At 44.7% G+C, this 7,500-nt stretch overlaps 1 protein-coding gene across 1 annotated transcript; it reads left to right on the top strand.

Moving 5' to 3' along the window:
• Nucleotides 1-4,832: 4,832 nt before the first annotated feature.
• LOC308170443 (E3 ubiquitin-protein ligase TRIM35-like) lies at nucleotides 4,833-7,439 on the top strand (the record flags this gene model as incomplete). The annotated part of the gene is made up of 2 exons (XM_080545233.1): nucleotides 4,833-6,125; nucleotides 7,311-7,439. The coding sequence occupies 2 exons, from the start codon at nucleotides 4,833-4,835 to the stop codon at nucleotides 7,437-7,439; spliced, it is 1,422 nt and encodes a 473-aa protein (XP_080401359.1).
• Nucleotides 7,440-7,500: the final 61 nt, after the last annotated feature.

The raw sequence follows: 7,500 nt of genomic DNA, 5'->3' as shown, positions 1-7,500 counted from the left end.
ATACCAAGTGGCTGTCCAGTCAGCGTCTGTCTCTCTCTGATAAGACCGGGGTCCTGTTGGCCATTGACTGGTCTGGTCGTCTGTGTGTGTGTGTGTCTTTTTTTTTTAGTTTAGTTTTATGACTATTATTTTTAAATGACTAGACTTTTTAAATAGGCACTACATAAACACTGTTATATCTGTCTGTTTTATTGTATGTATTAATGTATGTGACCTATGTGTGTTTTAATGTGGAAACTGTATTCTTGAGCTGCACTTCTGCCTGTCAAAGGAGAATTTCTGTCACTCTGTGACAGACAATAAAGCATTCTTGAATCTTGAATCTTGAATCTAGTTTAGTTTTTTTAGTTTATTGTTTATTTCACAGGGACAGTGCATATTAAAATACATATGAGACACAAATGCAATATGCCGGAGTTAGCCAATAAGGCTAGTTTAAGTCCGTAGTCCCTGGCCAGATGTTCAGTTGGCACTTAGAAACCTAAAACAATAAAAACTATTAAAATCAACAAATCAAGTACTGGTTAGGCAGGCATAAAAGCAACACACATATTACATAGAGGCACAGACATCAAAACCGAACATTACAATACAAACGCCTTACAAGCAACATGCACATTACAGGGTTAAAAGCACATGGAGCTACATTACAGTCAGCATGCACCAGGACAGGGTACATCACAGGGCGGCACACAACAGTGAAGCACAGGGGAAGATGAAAACAAAACATGGGAGGAGAGGATTGTGAGGGATGTGGAAAGAAAGGATAAGACAAGAGAGAGAAAATGAGAGGAGAGAAAAGAGGAGGAGGAAGAGAAAGAGGAGAAAGACATAGCTAAGGAGGTGGAGGAGGAATACGTGGAGTGTGATCAGGAGTGACACACTGACTATGGTGAGAGAGGAGTGCTACCCCCCTCTCCTGAGACACCCGCTTTTACCCATTTACTGTGTCCCCTATGACTTCTACTGCCCCCCTTGTACTGACTCTCTGTTCTCTGTTCTCCAGTGTCTATATATATCTTTTTTTTTTAAATAATAATTAAAAAACGTTTTCCTTCTATCACTGAGACTGCCAATGACCCCGGGCCTGAGCTAGATTACTCTTCCTGATACGACTGGTGGATTGATGATTCACTTGCTTAGTCAAATGTATTGATTGTAAAGTTGCTTTGGAATAAGGCGTCTGCTAAATGCCAACAATGTAAATGTAAATGTAAAAGGAGGAAGAACAAGTGTCAAAAGAAACCAAAACTTTGAGAGAAACAACGTTGAGGGAAGGAAAGACAAGAACAATCCGGAAGAATGCACAGAGTGAAGATAGTGTGAGGGTGGAAATAAAGCAATCAGATCATGAGAAAGAGGTGGATGAGGAAACAAAAGGTAACCATTGGGAGACAGATATACGTATGATCAAAAACTGAACGATATTGAAGAAAGTAAAACAAAACGAAGAGAGAGAAACAGGGGAAAGAGGAAAAGAAAGTTGGTCTCCAGACTGGCCATCGGAGCAGGGATTGGTTCAACCAGCCAGCATATAGCTAAGGTAGGAGACGGCTATAGGTGGTTGATAGCAGTTTGATCTCATTCATGAATAGGTAGACAAGATGATTGACGAAGGAATATGAACAATCACTTTATTCCACCATCTCTATCTCTCTCCCTGTCTCTATCTCTCTCAGATGTTCATCTTGCTGGCTGGAAAAGGGTCTTAGCTAAGGTCCTGAAGCCCAATGTGGGTCAACAGCTGGAGACATCCAGGTAAGAGTGGACTGTAGACATGCAGAGAAACCAGCTGGAAATGGACAAACAGAATGTCATGAATCCAACTAATTGACTACTCTTTGTCTTATTTTCTCAGATACATTTTCCTGGCAGTGATCTTTACAGTGATCTTTACGGATACTAGAAAAACCAAAAACAAATGATCTTTGCATTAAATGTTTCCATGTGTGTGTGTGTGTGTGTGTGTGTGTATGTTGGTAGGATAAGATAAACAAAAAAATGCCCTTTTAAGCCAAATCATTTGCAAAGAGCAAGCAACAATTTAGCTCCCCAGCTCCCCTCTGCATATACACATATGCACACACACACACACACACACCAGGGTTTCCGTTAACCGGTAATTCCCGGACTTTGTCCGGTAAAATTTGTCGAAGTCCGACAAATTGAAAACTCGTCGGACAAAATGTCCGGTGAAAATAATTCCCTCTAAGCACAATTTGAATACAATTCGCTAAAGTTCACATTTTGTATTCAAATTGGCTTTGGGCCACCATTCTCAGCTGAGCACCAAACACACACACACACAACATTGCCCGAGAGAGAAGGACCCGCCCCCTCCAGCCAGCCTATAGGCTAACCAAAGGGGGCGGGTCCTTCTCTCTCGGGCAGTGCCGCGCGTGCACGAGTGTGTGTGTGTCCGGTGCCCAGCTGAAAATGGTGGCCCGAAGCGAAAAGCCTTAACTTTATCGCACAATAACAAGGATAACAAACGAAACGGACAACATTTACACTAAGATGGAGACAAACTTCAGCGATATGATCTAACAGCCGGTTTTCAGGACGACATACAGACCCGTATGAGCTTACAGGGCTATCCCCTAAGTATGATTTGACAGGCAGCTAAACGAAATGCCTTCCCAACCAGCGAGACCTGGGGGGTGTTCTATCAACGTCGCCAAAGGAAAACCTAGGCCTACTTCGCCAAGTCCCGCGAGACTCTTAAAAAGATCCAGGCATATCTTGATAGATCTCGCGAGACTTGTCAAAACAAGCCCAGACTTTCCTCCAGCGACGTCGATGGAACACCCCCCTGGTTATAGAAATGACGTTGTTTTATTGATAAAAATAAAAAAAAGGGTAAAACTGGAAAGAGAAAATAGAAAACTCACATTAATCCCAAACAATTTAACAAACTTCAGTTAACGTAATGTGGAGTCCGTTCATTGATCGATGCTGTCTGTTCAGTTCCCAGTGAGGCGCTCGTTCAGCGCTGGACCCGTTCAGCGCTGGATTTGACGCATGGCATAGCGCGCATGCGTCAAATCATGTTATATTATTATATAGCTCGCATCTAATCGTATCAATGGCATATATAGGCCGCTACACAACAGTAATCACCGCGACAAACAGCTATATTAGATTTGAAGAAAAAAAAATATGATTTTGGATTTTTTTTTTTTTATTATATTTTAATATGATGACCGGAATATATCACGTTTGTCCGGTAAATCGAATTCTTCCCGGACACGATGTCCGACGGCAAATTTTTCTAACGGAAACCCTGACACACACACACACACACACACACACACACACACACACATACACGTACACACACACACACACACACACACACACACTCTCTCCCTGTGTCTCTCTATATCTCTCACACACACAGAGGTTTCCCATAACCCCCCCTGCTTGTGGAGGAGGACGGACATGTGTGTGTGTGTGTGTGTGTGTGTGTGTGTGTGTGTGTGTGTACCTCCTGTCTATCATGGTTGTAGCAGCGCCTCAGCCAGCCCAGGCCAGGCATGCGTCTGTGTGTGTGTGTGTGTGTGTGTGTGTGTGTGTGTGTGTGTACCTCCTGTCTATCATGGGTGTAGCAGCGTCTCAGCCAGCCCAGGCCAGGCATGCGTCTGTGGGGCGTGGCTCCGTTCAGGTCCACCACCAGGTAGTCCTCTGCTTGAAGCTGCTGATCACATACCTGCTCACACACACACACACACACACACACACACACACACACACATACCAGAGAGACACACACACACATAAACACACAGAGATACACACACACACACGTACATACAGTAAACCCACACACATCACTAGTCACTCGCCACACTAGGTTGTGGTTAGGGACTGGGGTTGTAACTCTTGGTGTTGTGGTTAGGGACTAGGGTTGTAACTCTTGGTGTTGTGGTTAGTGACTGGGGTTGTAACTCTTGGTGTTGTGGTTAGTGACTGGGGTTGTAACTCTTGGTGTTGTGGTTAGGGACTGGGGTTGTATCTCTTGGTGTTGTGGTTAGGGACTGGGGTTGTATCTCTTGGTGTTGTGGTTAGGGACTGGGGTTGTAACTCTTGGTGTTGTGGTTAGGGACTGGGGTTGTAACTCTTGGTGTTGTGGTTAGGGACTGGGGTTGTATCTCTTGGTGTTGTGGTTAGGGACTGGGGTTGTATCTCTTGGTGTTGTGGTTAGTGACTGGGGTTGTAACTCTTGGGGTTGTGGTTAGTGAGGCCGGGTGGTAAGTGGGAGATCGGGGGTTCGAGACCCGCTTGGGGGCGAGTTACTCTCCCAGTCCTGTTCGCTACGATATTAAAGGTCAGCAAACCAATACCTGTACAAATTCAATAATCTAATCCAGACTATCCTGTGTGTGTGTGTGTGTTGGTATGACCACTAGGACCGTCAACATGGTGAATTACAATGCAAGACAACATCAACAACAGGAAATGGGTTTGTGTTAAGATGACACACACACACACACGCACCCATTCCTGACATAATTCTGCTTGTGACCCTTGAACACTGAGACTCATATCTTGTCTGAAGGTCCACCCTCTTACCTGTTGAGCAGGAAACAGTGGAGAGCAGAAGTGAACCACACAGAAGGCTTCACTAGCATGACCCACAACACTACATATTATGTATGACTCTCTGAAGGACTTTACACTCATTTACCATCAACATTCAAAACAACCACAAAGGAAGAAGCAACACCGTCACAATCTGGATTTGACTTCCTACTGACTTCAACTCGGTGGGGTTTTCAGAAGTGAACTTTCACCTCAGAAGCCATTACAGGGGAGACGGAGGTGGCGAGAAAATGGCGTCTAAACCCTCTCTCTCTGAGGAGAATCTCTCCTGTTCTGTGTGCTGTGACATCTTCAAGGATCCTGTTGTCCTCCATTGTAGCCACAGCTTCTGTAAAACCTGTCTGCAGGAATTCTGGAAAGAGAAAGACACTCAGGAATGTCCAATGTGCAGGAAAAGATCATCCAGGCATCCTCCTTGTAACCTGGTGTTAAAGAACCTGTGTGAGGACTTCTTACAGGAGAGAAGTCAGAGAGCTGCAGCAGGGTCTGAGGTGCTCTGCAGTCTGCACAGTGAGAAACTCAAGCTCTTCTGTCTGGAGGATAAACAGCCCATCTGTTTGGTGTGTCAGACTTCAAAACAGCATAAAAAACATGACTGTTGCCCAGTAGATGAAGCTGTACTGGATCATAAGCGTGAACTCCAGACTGCACTGACACCCTTAAAGGAGAAGCTGAAGACCTTTCAAGAGGTTAAACTGACTTGTGATGAAACAGCTAAACATATTGAGAGCCAGGCCCAGCACACAGAGAGGCAGATGAAGGAGCAGTTTGAGAAGCTTCACCAGTTTCTACGAGATGAAGAGAGTGTCAGGATCGCTGCACTGAGGGAGGAAGAGGAGCAGAAGAGTCAGGTGATGAAGAGGAAGATTGAGGGGCTGAGTGGAGAGATATCATCACTTTCAGACACCAACAGAGCCATGGAGGAGGAGCTAAAAGCTGATGACATCACATTCCTGCTGAACTTCAAGGCCTCCATGGACAGAGCCCAGAGCACACTGCTGGATCCAGAGAAGGTTTCAGGAGCGCTGATAGACGTGGCAAAGCACCTGGGCAACCTGCAGTTCAGAGTCTGGGAGAAGATGCAGGGAATAGTGGAATACACTCCTGTGATTCTGGACCCCAACACTGCAGGCCCACGTCTCATCCTGTCTGAGGATCTGACCAGTGGGACATACAGAGAAGAGAGACAGCAGCTTCCTGACAACCCAGAGAGATTTGACTCCTATCCTGTGGTCCTGGGCTCTGAGGGCTTTGACTCAGGGACACACAGCTGGGACGTTGAGGTGGGGGGGAGTACAGAATATGAACTGGGTGTAATGACAGAGTCTACGGACAGGAAGGGCAGCTCAGGCTTTTTGGATGGATCCTGGTGGCTTGAGTTTTCTGATTGGGAGTTTAATACAGGTGTTCCAGGTGGTCCAGACACTCTCCTCACAGTGAGGCAGAAGCCACAGAGGGTCAGAGTGCAGCTGGACTGGGACAGAGGAGAGCTGTCATTCTCTGACCCTGACACTAACACACACCCAGTGGAGCCCCTAGACTTTTGGGGGCCCTAAGCAAACAACATTATGGAGGCCCCTGGTAAGGGTCTTAGGCGGGTGACGATGTGGACATTTTAAAATTTATTTATTTCCCTGACACTAAAATATAATACGGTTTTACGAAGTTCGCGCATATGCGCGCGCTCGTGTGTGTGTAAGTAAAAAAACAGTCTGAAACAAAGGAATTCATTATAAATGTCATAATGTATTAATTAACAGTCACACACACGTCCGAGTATTTGATCAACAAAGGAGCCATGTGTAGTAACATCAAATTGGAGCAATATAAATAATGAAATATCAACTCACAATGGTGCTTATTAGAACTCTTAACACACTTACATTCTGAAACTGCTGGTGTTTTCACATTCTGAAACAGCAACATTAATATGTAATATCAAACAGACAAAGAACAACAAATAAATAAACAAATCAAAAAATCAATAAACAAGTATATTCTGAAACCACTGGTGTTCTTATTTACATTTTACATGACTCCACTGGGTCTGTCTGTCTGTCTGTCTGTCTGCCTGCTTGTCTGTCTGTCTGCCTGCCTAAGACATCTTACCTAATACATACTTATTTTGCACTCTGCATCTTATTTACATTTTTGCACTCTGCAGCTTCTATCCACTTACCACTATCCTGGTGTCGTTTTTCATTGTCTTCTCGTTTCTTTTTTCTTTTTTGGTGACCAGAAATGTGCGATCGCATCATGATTGCTGCTGACAGTTGAGAGGCAGCTCGAAGTCAATTTCAAGCTAGAAGGGGGCGGGGCCCCACTAGGGGGGTTTTGGGGCAGCGGCGTGGATACTGATCCATCGTGGTTACGGATATGGATGTCCGTGGTGTTATAGATCATATAATAACGCCGTAATTGCAGGGAATACTTTACCAAACTAGCTATTTCACAATGAAAAGTAGTTAAACTCTTAACTACCCTCATATTGTTTAGCTTGTCAAACTAAAACTGTCCTTGGATGAATGTATGCGCAGCGCAAGCACAGCGCGAGCAGACTCAGAGCGACTGAACGCTGAATGCCATGATTTCCATTGAAAATACATTCATCCAAGGACAGTTTTAGTTTGACAAAAAGGCCCTTTTTGTTTGGTGGCCCCAAGCAATTGCCTTGGTTGCCTCTATGGACGGGGCGCCTCTGCACACACCTACGCACACTCACACACACTTTCACTGAGAAAGTCTTTCCATTTATCTGGAATTATTGTCATAACAGTCATCCTCTGAGGGTGTTACCAGCGGAGGTGTCTGTATCCATGGTTACTCCCTCTGTCTGAATCAATGATGAGCTAACTAACAGTACTTAGACCTTAGTGTTCCTCTGAGACAATCAAACAT

The sequence above is a fragment of the Nansenia antarctica genome (assembly GCF_963989245.1).
Source record: "Nansenia antarctica genome assembly, chromosome: 14".
NCBI lineage: Eukaryota > Metazoa > Chordata > Actinopteri > Argentiniformes > Microstomatidae > Nansenia > Nansenia antarctica.
This window is presented reverse-complemented; position numbering and strand designations above follow the sequence as displayed.